The sequence below is a fragment of the Petaurus breviceps genome, unplaced genomic scaffold (assembly GCF_028583685.1).
Source record: "Petaurus breviceps papuanus isolate PSGF00001 unplaced genomic scaffold, PetGlider_PUasm1.0 221, whole genome shotgun sequence".
NCBI lineage: Eukaryota > Metazoa > Chordata > Mammalia > Diprotodontia > Petauridae > Petaurus > Petaurus breviceps.
The window spans coordinates 8,960,649-8,982,578 of NW_027185877.1; the positions used below are offsets into that span (position 1 = coordinate 8,960,649).

The window sequence follows — 21,930 nt, forward strand, 5'->3', positions numbered from 1 at the left end:
ACAGAGGGTACCGTAATGTAGCATAGTGCAGGGGATCACCTTCACTACAGTGGCAATCTCAATAGGGCTTATTTTCGGGGGAGGGCTTATTTTAGAGGAATCTTACACAGTAAGGGGAGGGCTTATTTTTGGGATAGGTCTTATTATCGGGGAAACACGGTACTTGCTTTCATTTGGTGCATAAGAACCTTAAGCTACCCTAAGTCTGCCCCCTCAGCTACGTTAGCCTGAGGGTGAAGTGATCTGTTCGGCAAGTAAGGGTATAAGCCACTGGAATGGGAAGTAGGAGGCTTTGGGGCCTGTCCGCAAAGCGGGTGCTGCCTGAGCCTTCTGGAACTTAACTAGGTATCTGACCTTGGATTTCGCTTGCCTATGTAGCTTAACCCTGTTTGCCTCAGCTTCCTCCTCTGTAAAGAAGGAAATGGCAAACCATTCCAGAATCTCTGCCAAGAAAACCCCAAATGGGGTCACAGAGTAAAACACGACTGAAATAACTGAATAACAGAGTATGAAGGTCTCATTAAAATGAATAATATTCACATCGGAGAATCGATCCTTTCTAGGGACCTAAAAAGGTGTCCAGTTCACTCTCTTCTGGTTACAAAAACAAACAACAACAACAACAACAACAACAAACTCAGGGCGCAGAGAGGTTAAATAATTTACCTAGATTCTCAAAGCAAATTCTTGACAACAAAATAACTACAAACCTTATGTCAGCTTCTAATCTTCAGCTGTTGCACTACTACAACATGCTTGTCTCCTAATCTTTCGAGGAATAATTTGAATGCGATACTTCTGTAAAATATTAAATTTAACTGGGTAGGAAAAACATGAGGATGGGGTGGAGTGGAGGTGATATAAGGTCATGACAAAGAAATCTCTATTGTTTTCAAATGAACTGTGTCCTAAATTTAAAGACTCTCCTAATGAATGGATCATGTACAACTGCAATTTGACAAGCAGTCAAAATATCGGTACATTTTTATACGTGGAAGTTTGTTGTTCCACTGATATAACAAAGAAACTCATACTTGAAATTAAATATGTTAGCACCCATGCTGTGTTATCTCCAATTTGTACTCACCCTGACAGGTTGCTATGGTCCCCCAAGGATGGCTACTGTCTCATAAATTGTAATTTATAAGCCCCCACTCGGGAACTTCTATTTCTAGCCCAGATATTCATCTTTAATGTGATGCATTCAATTAAAGAAGCTGTATGTTTTATTAGAAAACAGGAGAACTGAACCTAGAAGCAATTCCTTTCCTACCTAAAACTGCTACAGAGACTCAGAGTACAGAATCAATCCACAGAATTCGAACATACTGACAGCCAACCTGACATGACAGGTGTAGCCACATAAATCTATAAAGAGACTGATAGTCTAGCCCTTACCAACTACCAGCTACTCTGGTATAGGAGCTGAAAGATTTGTCAGTGAGAGAATTTGGCCAATGAGTAGACACTATGCTACATTATGATGTTACCAGTAAATCTGAAGATATAGTCACCGTGTATCTAAGAAAATACTAGAGATTATCCATGTGAAATGTGCCTCGCAGGTAATTGCACATTTACTGTTGTACATGGGGCATCTAGGTGGCACAGTGGATAGAGTACTGGGCTTGGAATCTGGACTCAGACACTGACGCACTGTGTGATTCTAGGCAAGTCATTTAATCCTTTCTGCCTTGGTTTCCTCATCTGTAAAATGAGCTGGAAAAGGGAATGGCAAACCACTCCAGTATCTTTGCCAAGAAAACCTCAAATGGGGTCAAGAAGAGTTGGGCACAACTGAAAATGAAACAACAGTGCTGTAGATGTGAATGTGTATAATGTCAGGATGTGAGTATACTTATTTTTTGGTTTTCTGTTATGTTCACTGGACTGTTTTGTGCTATGTTCATACTATAACAATGTCTATTTGTTCATTGTCTTTCATATATGCTTATATTTATAGATAAGTTGGACTTTATATAAGCCAATTGATAGTGTTATTGTTGCAACTAGCTCGCTTTGCTTTGTTTGTTAGCCATGCTTATTGCTTTTGAATGATTGATTGCTGGCTGCTATGGCTATGCATGTACTTTTTAAATGAGCTTTATATTCCATATGTAATTAGCCATGTTATCTCTGGAGTTTCTTCCTAGGTTGTGCTCTGGATAGTGCCACATCTACTGCATTTACTGTTAATGTATGTTTGTTTTATTTTCAATGGTACTGAAGGTTGGTTACCTTGATGGGATACCATGAAAATCACCCTTGCTGTGTTAAAGCACTATGTTTGTATTTGTACTGTATAGTTACAGGTTTTGGACTTATTCCAGCTGTCCTTAGCAAAGTAATGCAAGGTTTTAGCCCAAGGAAGGAATGTAACCTGAGTCCCAAAGTCCATTGGTATGGGCTCTCCTCATTGGTGGAGATCAATTCCTTGAGCCTGGGGTTTCCTCTACTTTTAAACTCTCAATAAGGCTACCTCCACCCAGAGGTAAGTCCATTCACTGTACCCAATTCTCAGCCCACTTTCTTTGCCTCTTCATATGCCAATGGGCCAATGAGAGTCCTCAAAGAGGAGCATCCCTTTCTCTATTGCCTGCCCATTGCCTCCTATAACTTTGTCAAATGAATTGGGGGATTTCAGAAATAAGGGAGGATTCAACTAATCAATAGCTAGCTCTGAAAAAATCTGCTGGTGGTTGTTGTTGTTTTTGTTTCCTTCCTGACTCTTGATGACCCATTTTGGGGGTTTTCTTGGCAGATATTAGAATGGTTTGACATTTCTTTCTTCAGCTCATTTTACAGATGAGAAACTGAGGCAAACAGAGTTAAGTGACTTGTCCAGGGTTGCACAGCTTGTAAATGCCTGAGCCCAGATTTGAACTCATGAAGAGGAGTCTTCCTGATTCCAAACTCAATATTCTATCTACTACACCACCACAGAAATGACATAGAGAACAGTAAAAAGAGGTATGATGGAGAGAAAGAGTGTGATTAATAAGTGACTATAGATCTAATGGTGTTTTGCAAAGTGAATGCAATTTCTGAAAAATAAATAAAATTGAAAAATATGATTTTAATTGTAATTTGACCAAGCTGATACTAATGATTACTGCTGATACCTGAGTATAAGTTATGAGTTTACAAAGAGCATTATATGCATGTTTCATTATAATATTAATGATATTTCTTGGCACATAGAGGTATTTATTACTATGTGCTACATCATTGTTGAATTGAATGATGTAGCATTTTAAATTCATTAGCTAAAAGCATTTAATTAATTTGAAAGCAGTTAGCAGTAGGATCCTAGAGAATTCCTTTTAATACCAAAATTAGTGGATGAAAATAAAAATATATTCATTCCTGAACAATGTAATTGATTCATATAATGGATTTAAATCATTTAGATTAATAGCTTAAAATTGTAAAGTGAAATTTCTAACCTTCATTATGCTAGCAATATAATTCTACTTCTAAGGGCTTTTATATTCATGAAATGATAGGATTGACATAGCCCAAAAGACAGAAGGAAAATTTACAGAGGTGCTTTTTTCCCCCACAAGTTATCAAGTTGCGACAGATCTAAAGGCCTCCTCAGTGGGAAAGTGACTATTTTTTAAGTTTCACTTTCACCCCCTTAAGTAGTCAATCTTTTTCAAGGTGAGGAAATGGAAGCCATTAATCTGTTGTTAAATATCTTGGAAATATTACACATTTAAGATGCCTATTGCTTATATGCTGAAGAATAATTAAAACTACCCTTGGTTTCTATACTCTTATTCCCCTAGAGGTAGATTAATAATATGTGTAACCTTATTTATTGGACTAGCTAACAGGTACAACCTCAACATGTATTAGGATAAGGCAACAAAACAGAGACATTTGGGGGGGAGGAGTGGTGACAAGAGTTGTGGAGGGGAGGGAGTAATGGCCTAACGCTATACCTCCCTTGACACTGTTTTCTGGTGGCTTCTGGCTAAGTTGATGTGGCATCCTGGTCACCTAGATAACTAAAAATTTCCATTGATGTGTTTTGGGGGCCCTTCTAACTTGATGGATATCCAAAGACTATATATGTCATCATTGCCAGTCCTTCTGACCAGACTGTTTTCCATATGGAGACCATCTACCCTTCCCCCACTCCACGCCCACATATCTGTAGAAGCCAAGTCCCACTGTATCCTTTCCTGCATATTTTTACTATGTTAACCTTTTTTTTATTAACTGCTCAGTGAAACTCAGGGTGATATTTCATTCCAGCTGTTTTGCAATCTAAACTTTTGTTGTAATTACCATGGAGTTGGTGACACTTTCAAAAATTTCACCAGCCACTGACATCATAGAACTCTTTTCAAGGAATTCAGGGAAGATGAAACAAGCCAAGTTATGGCATGTGAGGGTACTAGAGATCAAAGGCCCCTTGGTGAGCAAAGACACACCTTATAATCAGGGCAACTTTTTATAGTTTGGTGGTTACATAAAGTCCAGTGATGCTAAGACTGTGATTGGTCTATAAGAAAGGTGAAGGGTGGGCTAACTGGCAAGAAGGGGTCTCTAGAGTTCATAGAATGGAGAAAAACACACAGTTGAATAACACTACCTATTTATCTTAGCTAGACCATTAAAATGTAAGTTACTTAAGGGGTTGGAGGACTGTTTTTTGCCTTTTCTCTGTATCCTCAGACATTTAGCACAGTGCCTTGGACAAAGTATTTAATCAATGCTAGTTTAATTGTCTAAGGTCAAGTATACAGACAGGAGCATGGGTTCAGATACATGGATTAAGAGCTTAATGGGACCTTAGACACCATTTAGTCCAACCCTTGAATTTTACAGATAAGAAAACTGAGGTATAGAGAGATTATATGAATTGTAGTTAGTAAGTGTCTGAAATGAAATTTGAACTCAGGTCTTCCTTACTGCCCAATGTAGCCCTGTGTGCTATTGTTAGCTACACCATTTTGCCAGAAGATGGAGGAAAGCACTAAGGAAAGCAATTTTGAACCTATTTCCCTGCCCTCAACACCTACTCCCGTCCTATTTTATTGATTGGTTATTGAGATTTGAGTTATTGCTATTCTAATTGACAGAGTCAGGAAGACCCAAATTCAAATCCAGTCCCAGATAATTACTAGCTGTATAACCTCGGACAACTCATTTAACTTATTTCAATTTGTTTCCTTTGCTATGAAATAACAAAATAACAGCACCTACCTTACAGGTTTATTGTAAGAAACAATTTCGATACCAAGGGTAAAGCGTTTTGCAAACCTTTAATGGTTTATACACGTTCTAGCTATTGTGATTTACTTTTATTCTCCTCCTCCCCTGGACTTTGGGTTAGGGTTTCCTGCCTCTATCCAGCTCAGTTCTTAATCATGCTGTCAAAGGTACCACGTCCAGCAGTCCTCCAGAGCTTTCAGGGCAGGGATTTGGTAGCAGAGAGGCCACCAGATGTGATGGAGGCTTGTCCTGGGGCTGGGGACCAGAGCTGGGGAGTGTGGAGGCTAGGCAGGAGTGAGGCGAGGACGAGGGCGATGGGGAAATAGTGGAGAAATAACTAGAAGTTGGACTTCAACTTTAGATATCCTGAACAAGGCTCCAAGAGGAAACAGCATGGCAAACACAAGAGCTCAAAAGCTTTGAACCCGGCAGGCGAGGAAGCGTGAAGGACCAGACAAAGCCTGAGAAGGGGCTGGGATGGGTGGAGAGGGGCAAAGCTTGACTGAGAAGGGTACTACGCTTAGGGCTAGGGTGGGCAAGTGAGGGCGTGACTAGGGCGTGGCCGGGGCGGGGCAGGACTGCCGGTTGAGGGGCAGTTACCGGCTGTTGGGAGTTTGCTGAGATGTTCCAAAGTCACTCCAGGATCTCAAGGACTCAATCCCCAACCCAAATTGCTAATCATGAGGTTGGATCAGAGGTTCCCCTGGCTATGGGCCCTGATCCTGGCCTTTATGGTCACACAATCATCCCCTAAGTATCCTCCCCAAATTCCATCAATCACGGATCCCAAATTTATCGAGGATTGTGTCAAAATCCACAATGAGCTGCGGTCTGATGTCGAACCGGTTGCTGGAAACATGAGATACATGGTGAGAAATTGGGTAGGATCGTGATGATTAATCATAGTTCACATTTATCTAGAATTTTATGGTTTACAAAGCCTACATTTTGTTTGAACCTCAAAAGAATTCTGTGAGGTAGGTAGCATAGGTATTCTTATCCCCATTTTACAGATGAGGTAATCAAAGCCTGGAGAGAAGCAAAGGTTAATAATTTCATAGACTTCGAGCTGGGATGGATCTTCGAAGTCATATTAGCACAACTGCTCATTTTTCAGATGAAAGAATCAAGACTAAAGAGTGCAGAAGCCTTTGTCAAAAGGTCACACTGGCAGTAAGGGAACCAGGATTCAGACCTGGGTCCTTAAGCTCCAAATCTAGCATTCTGCCCAGTTCATCATTCTGTATGGTAGTATCTATACAAGAAGGATTTTTTTTTTAAATCACTTATTATTCTAGCCCCTTGATTTTCAAGATGAGAAAACTGAGTACTCCCAAGGTCACACAAAGAGTGTTAGTCCTCAGATTCATGCCCAGGACTCCTGATTCTAAATCCAGTGTTCTTTCCATTATATGAAAGTAGCACAAGTATCCTTCTGGATTGAATTGCTTCCTCTTCCTTCTTCCACCCCCATGATCTAATTGTAATTATCACATTTATTTTATAACTGTTATATATAGAAAGGTTGGGAACACTTTGTGTGTGTGTGTTCCCAATACTTTTAATTTTTTAATAGTATGTTTAAATAATTGACTATTAAATCTTGATTGTATGTAATATCTTTTTCTCATTATTATCATTCTTTGTTATTATTTATCATAAATTCTAATCTTTACTCTGTAGATGGTCTGAATATATAAAGGAAATCAACTCAAAAATAACTCCCATGTCAATAATGTTTCCGCAAATTCTCCCCATCTTTACCTTTTCCCACCCTTGCATTGAAGTCACCAAATATCAGAGTGTTTGATAATTTGATATGGAGTTCTTAATCAATTTTCTCTCCCCCTTCATCCTTAGCAACTAGCATTGGTACTTAAGCTGTAGTTATTTTAATGGTGTTCTTTTACAAGTACTTCTCATTAGTACAGTAATATTTGAAGACCAAATGTCTCATTAGATAATGTTTCTTGAAGTTTGGGAACAAAGGACAAAACTCACTTCACTAATCCCTTTTTTGCCTCTACAAAGATTATCTGAGGACCACCCTTCCATTCAACTGCAACTTTCTTCCTTCTCCCAGTTTTGTTGATGGCAAGAATAGATAGCATTTGCATTCTCCAGTAATTTGTCTTCTTATTTGTCATTGGACAATAATCTCCCATGAAGAGTTCCAACACTCAAATTAAAGTTTAAAAGGAATTGATTCTTGCCATCCCTTCCCCCTCCACATCTTCTTCCCCACCAACTCTGTGGCCATCATTGCAAAAAGTCATACATAAATACACAAATAGCATTTAGAGAGCACTTTAGTCTGGCAAAGTACTTTACATGTATCATCTAATTTGATCCTTAAAATGATACAATGAATTAGGTGCTGTTACTGTCCCCATTTTACAGAAGAGGAAACTGAGGCAAAGTGAGGTCAAGAAACTGGCACAAGGTCACATAGCTTACAAGTGTCTAAAGCAGGATTCAAATTCAGGTCTTCCTGACTTCAAGTCCAGTGTTTTACACACTGTACTACTATATTGGACTGAGGACCTTTAATAAGTGTTTTCTTAACTGGAACATAGTGTGGCAGAAATTGGGCACAGACCAATATTTAACACAGTATACCAAAATAAGGTCAAAGTAGGTGCATGATCCAGGTATAAAGGCTGATACTGTAAGCAATCAGGGAGAACAAGGGATAGTTTACCTGTCAGATCTATGGAGAGGGAAAGACTTCATGACAAAACAAGAGTTAGAGAGCATTATAAAATGCAAAATGGTTAATTTTGATTACATTAAATTGAAAAGCTTCTGTACAAACAAAACCAATGTTACCAAGATTAAGAGGGAAGTGGAAAAGTGGGAAAGAATTTTTACAACCAGTGTCTCTGATAAAGACCTCATTTCGAAAATATAAAAAGAATTGAGCTGAATCTCTAAGAATACAAGCCACTTGCCAATTGATAAATGGTCAAAGGATATGAACAGGCAATTCTCAGAAGATGAAATTAAAGATATCTATAAGCATATGAAAAAATGTTCTAAATCTCTATTGATTAGAGAAATGCAAATCAAAACAACTCTAAGGTACCACATCTCACTGGCCAGATTGTCTAATGGAAAAATTGGAACACTAATGCTTCTAGTAACAAGACAACCCTATGGCCTGGGTCACCTGTGTGCATGGTTGTGACTACAGCTCCCAATGTATCCACATCTGCTGCTTTGTCACTTGACTGTCACCACAGGATTTTGAAGTAGGTAAAAATGGTAAAACGGTATCGGTGATATTTTTTGACTCATGCATAAATTGGATTTAAGTGAGGTGCAGTTGTTCAAAGTCATTGGCCTCATTCTCTTCCAGAGTCACTGGAGTCTAGTGGCAAGACAAAAGTCAAGATGATTGAAGATGGTTTAGTATGCAGTGGATAGCCTTGGCATCTTCAATGTCTGACCAAACTCTGAAGCCAGGTGTGGGGAAGGACCTTCTAGGTCCTTGGGTGTAGCTTTTTAACTAAGTCCAAGTTTTACAGAACAAATCCTTTTATTAAGGAGATTTGTTCTGTGAAGTATGGATTCAGTCAAAGGGCTGCATTTGAGGATCTAGAAGGACACATGTGGCCTCAAGGCCCCAGGTTCCCCATCCCTGCAAGCACTCTATAGCACCTGCTTCAACTGCCTTTATGAATATTGAAACAAGTTGTTCTCAACTGCCCATTCCCCTGGGCAAGTCTTCACGTGCTTGGGGTAAGCACCCCCTAATTATCCGATGGGTTTGTGACCTGTTGGTTACCCTCAACATGGTATAGTCCATCTGCTGAGATGGTTTACCAGGGTGGGGCCACTGAGCATGCTACACCTTCTTGGAGCCACAGGTGAGAGTTAGGTGAATCTAATAGACACTGAAGGTGGAAAGCAGCCCTGAAAAGTACCAGCAGCTCACACAGCATCCAGGTATTAATTGATCTTTTCTCTTTACTTTCATCAGTTACTAACATTCATTAAATACCCCTATATATTGGAGCGAGTGCTGGGATACAAGGAAAGGCAAAAGCCATCCCTACTCACAAGGAGCCCGTAGTCTAGTGGGCGAGACAACACTCATATAGCTACATATGACTCAGACATAGGCAGGATAAAGCGGACATGCTCTCAGGGAAGGTGAAAGCATGAAGGGGGTGGGGAGATTCAGGAAATCTTTTTGCAGACGGTGGGACTTTAGCAGAATCTTGAAGAAAACCAGGGAAGCCAAGGAGTTGAGAGGATGAAGAGAGACTTGCAGGCACAGGGTTCAGGCAAGGATACCAATATTGTTGGGTTACAGAGTATATTGGGAGTGGAGGTATGAGGTTTAAGAATGAGGTATTTGATATATTCCATATATCACTGGAAAGGGTGACATGGTCAGACCTGGGCTTTTAGGAAAATCAGTTTGACAGATGAGTGGAGTATGGAATGGAGAGGGGAGAGACTTGAGGCAGAGGAACCAAAAAGCATACTAATGCAATAATCTATGTGTAATGTTATAAAGGCATGCACTAGGGCTAATCACTCAGTCAAACAGCATTTATTAAGCGACTATATGCCAAGTACTGTGCTAAGTACCTAGGATGCAAACAAAGGCAACAAACAAACAAAAACAATAGTCCCTGCTCTCAAAGCTTTCAGTCTAATGGTTTAAGTGTCAGAAGAGAGAAAGCAATCAAATTCTTAAAACTGTTCCCATTATGGGATGGCTGGGTGGCTCAGTGAATAAAGCACCAGTCCTGGAGTCAGGAGGATCTGAGTTCAAATCTGGCCTCAGACACTTAATACTTACTAGCCATGTGACCTTGGGCAAGTCACTTAACCCCAATTGCCCTGCCTCCCCCCACCCCCCGCAAAAAAAAAAAAAAGAAAACAAAAAACAACAAAAAAACTGTTCAGCTTATTCCTGGGTATTCAATTAAATATATTCATTCTCTAAAAGAGTATTACTCTCCTCTCCCCCACCAAAAAAGATTTGAAATTTCCTATATAATTGTGGAAACAAAATGATAAAGTGTGAGGTGTGAAAGAATCTTTACAAATACTTCACAGAAGATCTACCCAACAGACTAGAGGACTTCCTCTTTTTCTTTTTGTATTTTGGGATTTTCATTGCATGTTTCCCTCTTTCTCCTCTGGTTGTGCAGCTCTCTTGTTCTTTTTTTTTTTTTTTAAAGCAATCAGGGTTAAGTAACTTGCTCAAGGTTACACAGCCAGTTATTTCTGGGTGTGGTGCTGAGTATCTGAGCTCAGATTTGATCCAGGTCATCCCGACGCTGGAGCTGGTGCTCTTACTCCCTGAGCCACCTGACCGCCCCTAAGCAATTGGGGTTAAGTAACTTGCTCAAGGTTACACGGCCAGGTGTTTTTGGGTGGGTGCTAAGTGTCTCATCTCATCCTTTGCACTTAACTCTCACTTTGTCCTTCGCATCTATGTGTTGATAAATCTGGAAAAGGCCACAGCTGCTGCTGATCTGGAGTCCCTCAGGCTGGAGGCTGGTCAGGCCTGCCCTGGGGCTAAAGCCTCAGTGTGGGGCTGAGCTCCCATAGAGCTGTGCTGGCAGATTCCTGCTGGCCTACTGGGCTGTCCTCAGGGGGAGGTTAGCTTCTGTGTGTCGTTTTGTGGCTTCTGCAGCTCCAAAGTTTGTTTAGAGTCCTCTTTTTACATTGATTGGGAAGGTGGAAGCTTATGCTACTTCTTGGAAGCAAGTGACCAGTGGTGACATTTCCTAGCCTAATTACACATACTCTGTTCCCTTCAGTCACTTTCTACGTTGACATTTTAATTCTTCTGAGTGGGCAGTTCTCCACCATTTACATCCATACAGCATCATGAGGAACTGAATGCTGGTTATTTGCAGTAATGATTGGTTTGAAATCATTGGCATTTGCAGGAATGAACATTTTGGAATCTTTGAAATAATTATGTAATTTCTGAAATACAATCTAACTTGATCTTCTACTTGAATCAAGGTAGAACTCTCTGTCCTTCTACCATACCTGTCTGGGATCTAGTACCCCAAAAGGCTGATCCTCCAGATGAATGTCACAAAACTACAGTTCCTATCAATTATTCATCTACCCCTCTCTTCCACACTTGTTTCTGTCATCTAATTCTGAACTTTGTTTCCTATTTTCTCATCCCTGTTTACTCTCTCATATGTGCTTTATTGCATCCTAACTTGTATTATTGCTACTTGTATCCATGTTATCCCCTTTCTAATCAACTGTATATTTCTTGGATAAAAGTCAGTAAACATATATGAAGTGCCAAATATATGCTAGGCCCTGTGCTAAGCACTGGAATCAATTTTTGTTTTACAGATTTACAATACATTTTTAGTGAAAACTTTCTAGAATGGAGCAGGGAAATGTATTTTAGAAAAGGATTTAGGCAAAAAAGAATTTAGGCAAAAATGCATGCTTAATACTCTAACTTCAAGGTAGAGAGCTGAGCACAACATAGATGCTCAATAAATAATTAATTGACTGCTCTGATTTTTAAAGGAAATAAAAGACAGATAAAATTGAGACTTTAAAATATTTCATGTACATATGTAGAGAAGTGGAAATTATAGTTGTATGGTTTGAAAATAGATCCAATAGACAGCAACTGTCTGCTCTTTTAAGGTATATTCTCAACCTCTTTCCAGAATTGAGAATGTATAGCCATGTAAAATGGATTACTTGAGGTTTATTTTAATTTTTCATATATCAAGGTGTTTTGTTGCTATAAGAAGGATCAGCAGACAAGCCTGAAAACATTAGGAAAGACCACCTATATAAGTACTAGGCTGGCAATGGACAGACCTAGCTTGTTACCTATGAACCAGTCCAATTCAGAGAAGTTCATCTCTAGGTTGGCTGAAAGATGATGATTCAATCGTTTGTTCATTCGTTCATTCATTTGTTCATTCGTTCATTTGTTTGTCACAGCAAGTCACCAAGACCATGCATGATGTTGCAGAAAGGTTATAATTGGTGTTGGTATAAGGCATATCCACATTGACAACATGGATCATTGATGAGTTACTTAAAGTAACCAATCAAGTAACCAGGGAGATTAGAGTATACAAATAGCTAAGACTACACATTTGTATTTTACAAGAATAATAAATGTAAACTTTAAAAAAGTTATTTTATTTCAATTCCTAGCTGTGATTAATTTGGTTGCTTTTATTTTTCTCTTCCAGACTTGGGATGCTGCTTTAGCAAAGAGTGCCAGAGGATGGGCAAGGAAATGTATTTTTAAACACAATATTCATTTAAGCCAGAAAAATGCATGCCATCCTATTTTTCACAGCATAGGAGAAAATTTATGGATAGGTCCACTAACTGAATATCTTGTCAGAAATGCTACTACTGATTGGTTTGATGAAAGCAAATATTTTAGTTTAGACATCAACAGATGTCTAAGACCTTGTCTCCATTTTGCTCAGGTAAATATCTTCTATTCTTTTCCAATTTCTCTTATTGAAAACCATGAATAAAATATTATTTTAAAAGCCAGCTTTGAAGAAATTGTTATCCTTGATACTGTGTTCATTCTGTAGAGACTCCTAAATCTGTCTAAAGGTGGTTAATTGGTCTAATGGTAACATAACAATTTTGTAAAACACAACCTCCTACCCCAAATCTCTCGTTAGAAATATTTTCGAGCATACATACATATGTGTATGTTCATTATAACTATTATATGTTCTTATGTATACAAAAGCTATATGTTCTCTTGCTCTCAAAATATTTACAGTGTACTTGGGATGATCAAAATAAAACGAGATTTTGGAAAATTTTCAAGTCCAAGATCAAGTGGTAGTTATACACTTGATCAGAGTTGGAAGGCTGAGAATTCTTCCTAGAGAAAAAAAAAACATTGTCTGGGACTTGAAGGAAATGATGCACAAGGTTTGTAAAAGAGGAGAAAATTGGGCATGCCAAATAAGAAATAACAGACAAGCAAAAACACAAGGACAGAAATTATTAAAGTAAGGAACAGAATATTCTAAACATTTCCCAAGAATGTATATCCTTAATTCAGTTGCATTTCAGAAATCCATACTGAAACTGATTCCATTAATCAAAACTCCTTAAAACCATTTGCTGTGCTCTCTTCTTTATAACTGAAGGGAACCCCAAAGAGAAAGGCACCTCACTCTATGCTTCTCCTTCATTCTTAATTATACCCTGCTGACTCATATGATGCTTTATTTGTATAGCAGTAGAAAGAAGGGTTTTATTAGATCACTTTCAGAAATAACTATTTTTCGGAGTAGAAGGGAAGTTGCCGAGGTACCCAAGAAGTATGAAATGGCTCATTTCATGGTTGCCCTTCAGAAGTACTGTTTATTCCTAGATGGTCATGTAATGTAAGCATTGCCTTATAATTTTCAGGGTGTTTTATTTTTAAATCCATTTTCCTCTAGGTTGTCTGGGCCTCTACCTATAAAGTTGGCTGTGCTCTTAGATCATGTCCTAATTTAGGAAAACATATTGTAATCTTTGTGTGCAATTATTCACCTGCGTAAGTAATTTTGTTGTTTAAAAGAATTTCTAAAATAGAAATAAACAATAGAGTTGTTTGCTAATAAGAACAGTAACATTAAGATCCACAAGTATTATGTAATTCAAGGGGAATAGAGCTAATAAAAAGGGGTTTGGAAGCAGCACTATATGGAAAAAAGACATATAACAATATAAGCCTATATAACACTATCCTCTACCTCTTCCAAAGATCATTGAGGAATTGTCATAGAGATGTTGGAGGACCAAAATGGACATGGTTGTCTAGAACTGTGGTTTTCAATGAGTGTACAATGGCTTGTGTACTGCAAGTTTCTTTCGTTACTTGTGATGCACAGTTTTGCTCTGTACATATTTGTTTAGAACTTCATAAACTAGTAAATACCTGTCTTGCCCACCATAAGTTCAGCTCCTTTTGTATTTAACAGACAACTCTATGAACTATTAGAACCTAAACAAAATGCTTGAACTGAAGCTACAAACTTTTTATTATTTTGAAGGGCCTTTTGGTCCCCTCACCTATACTTCCACCTCATCACCTCCTGAAACCTATTCATTTCCTAGTCATTCCAAAGTGCCGGATTGTTCTTTGCTGCCTGCCCTTCCGGACTTTCAGATCACAATAACATCTCTGGCCTCGGAGAACTACTATTAAATTTTCTTTTATAACAGAAAAAGAAGTTAAGCAACATTGTCGAAGTAATATGGCCAACTGTGCCTGAGGACAGGGAGTGTTTTTGCATTTCTTTGATTCACAGCATTTAGCAAAGGGTCTGGTTCCCGGTGAATATTTAGCGAGTGATTAATTTACAAGTGCTTGATTAATTGATTGCCAGGGCATGCAATTTTTCGTATCCATAGAGAAGGGGAGGGGAGTTTCTTTATCTGCTTCCTAAGGAGGAGACTGGTTCTTAAGATTAGAATACAGCTACTTTTAGTGTTGCTTTTCTTTATATATTTTTTAATTATTATATACATTGCTCCTATGGTTATACTTAATTAGCCCTCTATCATTTCAAGTCTTCCCACATTCCTCTGAATTCCTTATATTAGTTATCTATGGTTTTATATATTTAGATGTCAAAATTTATTCAGCCATTCAAAAAAGGATGGGTATCTACTTTATTCCCAGTATCTTGCTACCACAGAAAGTGTGATCCTAAATAATTTCATATATGGGGATCCTTTCTGTCTCTGATACACACACACACACACACACACACACACATCTCTTCCCGTGTGACATCTTGTGTGTATTTGTCTATGTGTGTGTTTATACATGTATATGTATATTTATGTATGTGCATATGTATATGCACACATGTATATGTATGTGTGTATGTCTATGTCTATATTTTCTTAGAGAGATAGTATCTTGTGGAAGAAAAAATGCCAGACTTGTACTCTGGAGAATCTGCCTTTGATGGCAGGTTCAAACATTAGCTGTGAGACCATGGCCAAATCATTTGATCTCACTGAGTCACAAATTCTCCATAACTAAAATGGGGTAAAATATGCAGGTAGCACCAGTCTCACTGAATCATTATGAGTGTCCCATGAAATAATATATGAATAACTTTATGAATTTTAAAATATATAATTGTCACTTGCTTTTTAAAAAAAATTTAATTTTATCTATTACTTTTTACAGAAGTATGACATAATAGAGAACTGACCTGGAAACCAAGAAGAACCAGGTTTAAATATTCCTTCTAATATACATTAGCTGTGTGACTCTGAGCAAGTTACTTCTTGGTGGTCTCTAAGGCTCAGAGCCACAGAAAAAGTGCTGCCAGCCTGCATTAATAGAGGGAGTTTTCTCACCTGGGATTTCCCTATTGGTATGAAAGCACAGGACCAGGCCTTCTTTCTTTTCCATTACTTTTCATTCATAGGCCTTTCTGATAGAGATCAGCAGTATCTTTATATCTTCATATTAAGAAATTTATCTTTATAATTGTGGATACATGCTACCAATGCTTGTACTTTCAAAAAGTTACCTGCCTGTGGTTACAAAGAAATAGTGCATATAATAATACATATAATACCTAAACTTCATCTTAATCCATAAAACAAAATTACTTTTTATTTTGAACTCTCTTCATGCACTAAAGCCTGAGTAAAAGTGATATAAATCGACAGTGTATCCAAACCCATGGGCAGCTAGGTGGCATGGTGGAATAGAGCACCCAGGCTTGGAGTCAGGAAGACCTGAGTTCAAATATGACCTCAGATATTTATTAGCTATGTGTCCCTGGGTAAGTTACTTAATTCTATTTTGCTTCATTTTCTTCATCTGTAAAATGAGCTAGAGAAGGAAATGGCCAATAATTCCATTATCTTCGCCACTATATCTTTGGACACAAATGAAAATGACTAAAAAACAACAATCAAACCATATTAACAATTCTTGCTATAATTTTCAAAATCCATCTACACCATGTAGAATATTAGGATAGTATTTTGAGTAATCATGAATATCATTGGAGAGGAGCTGTGTTGAGATCAGATGAAATGGTGGAGTAGATAAGGATTTAGATAGTCAGAGACAAGAAGGCAGGTCATCCTATGGCTGGCATGACAAGTGCTTCTTTCCACAACTCAAAGATAGTCATGACATCTTATAATACAGTGTAGCTAAATCCCAAACTGAGGGAACAAAACCAAACAGCCACTGATTTGGAAAATTGTATCATAACCAATGGCATAGATTGTCACTTTTGCCTTTCTCTGGTCTCTATTTCCCACTTAATTACATCCTTATGCAGCAATGATCACATAACCGAAGAAAACTAGCTCCTGAATGGTATATTATGGAATTAATGGGCAAACAAAAATATTTTACAAAAGGCATATACTATATTTTCTGTATAGTATTGTTCTTATTGAACCTTGTTTTTAATTAGAAAATTAATTTCTCAGTCGAACATATGATCATTATTTTGTCACATCTATTTACTACTCTTACCAAATTCTTTTTTTGTGTTGTGAACTTGACAATCATCCACAAACATGAACATCTCCATATATAAAAGAGGAAAGGACTGCATTTGAAATCATTTATATTAAGTATGGATTTTTTTCTTTTAAAAATACATAGTAATACCAATACTCTATTTGTGCCTCCTAGAAACTGCTCTTGTCTGTGTTTTTAAATGATCCATTGGTACATCTTCCTTCCTTCCATCCTTCCTTCTTTCCTTCCTTCTTCTCTTTCTTTTTTCTTTCTTTCTTTTTCTTTCTTTCTTCCTTCCTTCCTTCCTTCCTTCCTTCCTTCCTTCTTTCTTTCCTTCCTTTCTTTCTTCTTTCCTTCCTTCCTTTCTTCCTTCCTTCCTTCCTTCCATTCTTTCTTTCTTTCTTTCTTTTTCTTGTCTTTCACTTTTTTATTTTCTCTCTCTTTCTTCCTCCTTCCCTCCTACCTTTCCTTTGTTTCTTTTTTTTCCCCTTTATATCCATATCACTATGCTCCAACTACCCTTTACAATTGTCTCCTCTGCAAAATATGTGCTCTGCTTTGTAATAAATATAGTCAAGCAAAACAAATTCACATACTGGCTGTGTTTAAGAATGTATGTCTCATGCCACAACAACAATCTATCACTCATCTGATAAGGGATGGGATGCATGCTTCATCATCAATCTTCTAGAACAGAACAGACATGACCCACAATACTCCCTAATCCTGCCTGAACCGGATGAAAATTGGGATATATTTAACAAAATAAATAAAAATAAAATAAAATAGATAATGTTAACATGTGGTTTTCTAAGTCAGTATTTGGCCAGCAGGAATCCTTATGTACAGTTTAGTGACCCTGTTTCTATTTGAATTTGACACCACTGTTCTAGATTCATGGTAAACTAATGCAATGATTAGAGTTCTAAGTCATTTACTGTTGTTTTCCTTTACAATGTTGAAGACATTTTATACATTGTTCTCCTGGTTCTGTTCCCTTTACTATGCATCTGTTCACACAAGTCTTCCCAGGTTTCTCTGAATCTATCCCTTCCATACTTTCTTAAGGTACAGAAATATTCTAATACATGTACACACCTAACACATGTTCACCTATCATCCAATTGATGGAACTTCATTTATGTCCAATTTTTGGACATATCAAGAATGATACCGTAAATACTTTTGAACATATTGGTCCTTTCCCTCAGTCTTTAATTCTCTTTGGTATATATGTCTAATAGTGCTGTTGCTGGGCCAAAGGGTAGGCACAGTTTACTGACTCTTGGGGTATAGTTCTAAATTCTTTTCCAGAATGGTTAGACCATTTCACAGCTCCCCAAACAGTAGATAAAGTGTTTGCCATTCCACCTTCAACAATTATCATTTTCTTCTTTTTTCTTGTTATTTTTATCAGTCTGCTGATCATGAAGTAGAACTTGAGAGTTTTTTTGCATTTCTCATTCATAACTTTCATTAGTTTTAAAATGAGTTCTGAGGAATGTTAGGGAGATGTGAAATGTCTTAAATTATCATAGAAGTAAATTTGAAGGTAATGTTTGATGTATCTACTTGAATAAGCAATGTACAAATATGGTGTTGTTTCCTGCCATCTTTGTTTCCCCATTTAAAAAAAATGGCCCAGAAAGTTTGATTTGGGGCTAATTAACAGGAAGTAGTGAAGTAGTTGCTTTAGAGGTCCTTCTATTAGTCAAACAATCATTTATTAAGCACTTATGATGTACCTGGCAGTGAACCAACAAACGTGCTCCCACCAAAGGGTTCCATTCCATTGACTGGAAAATTTGAAAACTATATCTAGGCTCACTGTTGAAATATAACAATGGCAGCAAGATGGTTAACATAATCCTGAGAATTTGGGGTGAATCCATTTATAATGCTATTCACTATCCTTTCTCAATAAGGGCATTAATTAAAAATGAGTTATCTTTTTCTCTTTATCATGATTTTTTGTTGCTTACTAGCTTCTTGCATCTAAAAGGCAACTGTTTTCTATTTATATTGAGTGAAAATCAACATATACTTTCGTGTCTTCAAGGAATTCTTTAAGTTCAAAAGTGAAATACCCCTTTCTGAAGACTAATTCATTAGTGTTTGTTTGTTTGTTATAAGGGGTCTGAATCTAGAACTTTTCATCTTTTTGTGGGTTTTTTTTGCAGTTTGGTAGAGCCTTTACAGAATAATATTTTTATATGCCAAAAAAAAATACATAGGTCTTAAAATAAGCTAATTTTTTTTGAAAAAAAGATTTCAAAATATTTGAAAAAAAGTTAGTTGATATCAGAACTCCTGGTCTAGAATGTATCCTAACCCTGTAGTAGGCAATTAATGTTTGCTGAAGTGAATTATGTTATTCAGAGCTTTCAGAAATTAGTATATTTTCTTAATTCACTTAATCATAATATACTAATAGAATTAAAAAAATAAGCAATTGAAATGATAACTATTGATATCTATCTAACTAATGAATATTTTTGTTTTTATAGAGGGAACGTGGCTGGAATGGCACCATACGCAACAGCATCATCATGCACACTTTGTGAGGATGGGGATACTTGTGAAAATAAACAATGCAGTAAGCAACAATAGCAACAACAAATCACAAAAAGAATTAAATGGGATAGGAGGATTTCCACAGTTGAATGAGTTTAAAAGTTTTGGCTTCTCACTGAATCACAGAATGTTAGCAGGGATAATAATAACCATAAAAAGCATTTGCATAGTCCTTTAAAGTTTGCAAAGCATATTGTAAAGATTTAGTTCATATTATCCTCACAGCAATCCTGGGAGACAGATGCAATTATTATCCTCATCTTACAGATAAGAAACAGAAGTTAAGTGATTTGTTCCATTACACAGCTCAGGAAGTGTCTATGGCCAAATTTGAACTTACTTGTTGACTTCTTGACTCCAAGCCCAGTGCTCCATCTACCGTGCCACTAACCCATACCCGAACAAGAATATACTCTACAATATGCTCCACAAGTAGGCCTCCAGCCTCTGTTTGACAGGGGACTCATTCACTCAGAGGGGAGCTTATTCCACTTTTGGTTCTAATTGTCACAAGTTTCTTTTCTTATATTGAACCTAATTTTGCCTCTGCAACTTCCATTCATTACTCCTAGGAATAAGAAAAACAGGTCTAAATGCTCTTCTACAAGACTGCCTTTCAAGCACATTAAGATAATTACCTTATCTATCCTAAGTGTTCTCTTATCCAGGCTAAAAATTTTGATTTCCCCATATGGCATGATCTGAAGGCCCTTCAATCCCTTCTCCCTTCCCCACAGGGGCTTGCTAGCTTGCCAGTATCTGTCTTCAAACATCAAATGCTCACTATAATGAGGAAATGACATCTCTTCTAGGATAGAAACGATAATATTAGCATCTTCCAAAACTCAATGTACTATACAGTTATAGTAATGTCACTCAATAAATCTTTGTTGAATGAACAAAAATACTTTGAGTTTACTTAATAATAGCATGTTCTGTCCCCACCCCATCCCTAGCATAATTCCTTAACCCCATCCCTAGCATAGTTCCTTAACCCTAATGTATTTATCTGAAAACAATGCTGTACTTGGAGTCAGGAGACACTTGAATTCTAAAGCTACCTTCAACACTTAGTAGTTTTGTGAACATGGGCACATCATAAGTATTTCTTCATCAGCAAAGTTGGAGTTTCCATGCTTGCCTCACAGAGTTATTATGAGGGCCAAATGTGATCATGTATGTAAAAGAATAATAACCCTAAAATGTTGTATAAATGTCAATGTCATTGTAATTGTGATGCTAATGGAGAAGAAGGGGAAGGGAGGAGAACAAGCATTATACAGAGTCTGTTATGTGCTAGATAATATGCTAAGTGCTTCCAAAATTATATTTCATGTGATCCTTGCAACAACCCTGGGAGGTAGGCGCTATTATTATTACCACATTACAGATGAGGAAACTAAGGCAGATAAAGGTTAAATGACTTTCTAGGTTCATACTGTTTAGAAAGTATCTGAAACTGGATTTGAACTCAGGTCTTCCTAACTCCAGGCCCAGTGTTTTATCTACTGCACCATGTAGCTTCTACTGGAAGGAATTTTAGGCACCATGATAGATTTTGGGGGGAAATATATTTTTTAGTTAGACAAATTTTTTCACCTTTCAAATAACACTACATAAAAGACTGCCTACTCCCTTTTGTGCTGGGCCTACTTTCCCTCATGCTTTTCTAGTGACAAGGAATAATTACTGAAGACACAATTGTTGTTGACTTGCAAATTATGTACAGAAATAAAGTATGATTATTCAAGCTTGTAATCATTGCCATACTTGATTAGTGAGGAGGATCTCTCTGCCAAATAGGCTGAAATACAGAAATATTTTGATAGGACAAGGAGGTAGAAAGATTCTGGGAATTTGGATTAATGGGGCACTCACTGGAGTCTTGGGGAAGCTAAGGGGGCCCTAGGTGATGGCAGGACCTTAGTGCCAGGAAGATTAAAAAAAAAGGGAGGGAATTGAGAGGTATCAATAAGAAATCTTTCTTACTTCACAGTTTTAGCTAGGATAGACTTATGCTTTATACCTAAGAAGGTTTTTTTATAAATGTTTTCTGATTCATAGCTGCTGTTAGTAATTTGAAAGCATAAACTTTTAAATGCTGCATTTGTTCATCTCTAAATCTTTCTATTATGTGTTTTAAAAATAACTGAAATTAGCTTCCTAAATTGATAACCTTACTTAAAAAGTGAAAAAAACCCTAACAACCTTTTGATTTGTGTTTTTTTCTCTTTCTAGAAAATCCAAAACGTGATAGAATCTTACGTATGTATACATTAAAGTATTTAATTATTAATTAAGTTATTTGTTTAGTGTACAGCATTTTAACTATTCTGTGCTATTGTTATTGTAACAGGTTACCCATATTGGAATCCAAAGTGGGAATTTCCTCGTCATATTACATGTAATCCATTCTGTCAAATCTGTGTGTCATTTAGAATGATAGGAATAGCATTAGCAATTATAGGTATTACTATGCTACAAAGGAAATACCCACACATGCATTTAAAGACTTAGTTTATGAAGAAGGCTTAACTACCATCAATCCAATTCTCTACTAAATCTCCATGCTCTAAATGTCTCTTCTATTTGAATTAAATAGCAGATCAGAGGAGATCCTGTAGAGAAGAAAA

General features: G+C 37.2%; 1 protein-coding gene across 1 annotated transcript in view; it reads left to right on the plus strand.

Moving 5' to 3' along the window:
- Positions 1 to 21,814, plus strand: part of LOC138166344 (GLIPR1-like protein 1) — a 22,951-nt gene extending 1,137 nt beyond the window's left edge. The window contains exons 2-7 of the mRNA XM_069094777.1: positions 5,864 to 6,095; positions 12,441 to 12,686; positions 13,671 to 13,768; positions 19,231 to 19,319; positions 21,536 to 21,562; positions 21,654 to 21,814. Of these exons, the coding sequence (XP_068950878.1) occupies positions 5,864 to 6,095; positions 12,441 to 12,686; positions 13,671 to 13,768; positions 19,231 to 19,319; positions 21,536 to 21,562; positions 21,654 to 21,814 (853 nt within the window). The remainder of the gene's footprint in view (positions 1 to 5,863; positions 6,096 to 12,440; positions 12,687 to 13,670; positions 13,769 to 19,230; positions 19,320 to 21,535; positions 21,563 to 21,653) is intronic.
- The last annotated feature ends 116 nt before the right edge of the window (positions 21,815 to 21,930 follow it).